Source organism: Penaeus monodon, chromosome 24 (genome assembly GCF_015228065.2).
Source record: "Penaeus monodon isolate SGIC_2016 chromosome 24, NSTDA_Pmon_1, whole genome shotgun sequence".
NCBI classification, from domain to species: Eukaryota; Metazoa; Arthropoda; class Malacostraca; order Decapoda; family Penaeidae; genus Penaeus; species Penaeus monodon.
The window spans coordinates 18,006,492-18,007,101 of record NC_051409.1 but is presented as its reverse complement, the minus strand read 5'-3'; the positions used below and the strand labels follow the sequence as shown (position 1 = coordinate 18,007,101).

The 610-nt window shown below is 32.6% G+C and overlaps 1 protein-coding gene across 1 annotated transcript in view; it reads left to right on the top strand.

Moving 5' to 3' along the window:
* The window catches only part of LOC119588630 (prefoldin subunit 6-like), a gene marked incomplete in the record, with an annotated part of 20,197 nt that overhangs the window by 4,744 nt on the left and 14,843 nt on the right, over positions 1 to 610 (top strand). Inside the window, 1 exon segment of the mRNA XM_037937268.1 lies at positions 434 to 504. Within this exon segment, the coding sequence (XP_037793196.1) occupies positions 434 to 504 (71 nt within the window).

Below are 610 nucleotides of genomic sequence, written 5' to 3'. Positions count from 1 at the left end.
AATAAATACTAGATGCTGGCTGCTTGCAGTTAGCTGTAAACATATTAATGGTCTTGTTTGGATAAATCATATACCTCATATCTTATTGCTTTCCAGGCACTTGTAATGTGTTATCTTTGTGTTTGGGACGGCTGGTAATATTTGTTGTAGTTCGTCTGTATAGTTTCTTCATTTGGCAACTCTTTGAAAACTCTTGTTTTTTTTTTCACCAGTCTTGAAAGTGGCTCTTTTCCATTATCTGGGTTCTTTCTTTATTTTGTCTTATTTTTCAACATGTATTTTAATTTCTTTGTAAGTACCAGGTTCTTCTCCTGGGTCAAGATGAATGGTTGACACAATAGAACTTTTTTTGAAATCTATTATTAACCAAATACTGCCGGGGATGGCAGGTAGTGTTGAGTAGTCTTTTTATAACCCGTATTTTCCTCTACAGATCTGACCAAGACCAATGGCTTGCGCTCCCAGCTTGATGGCCAATTGAATGAAAATAAAGTAGTTAAAGAGGTACGTACTATATAGAGAAGGCTATTATTATATTGTAGACTTATTATTTGTAGAATTATAATAGATTATAATGCAGATATGTAAGATTTATTTAATTTTATTATTA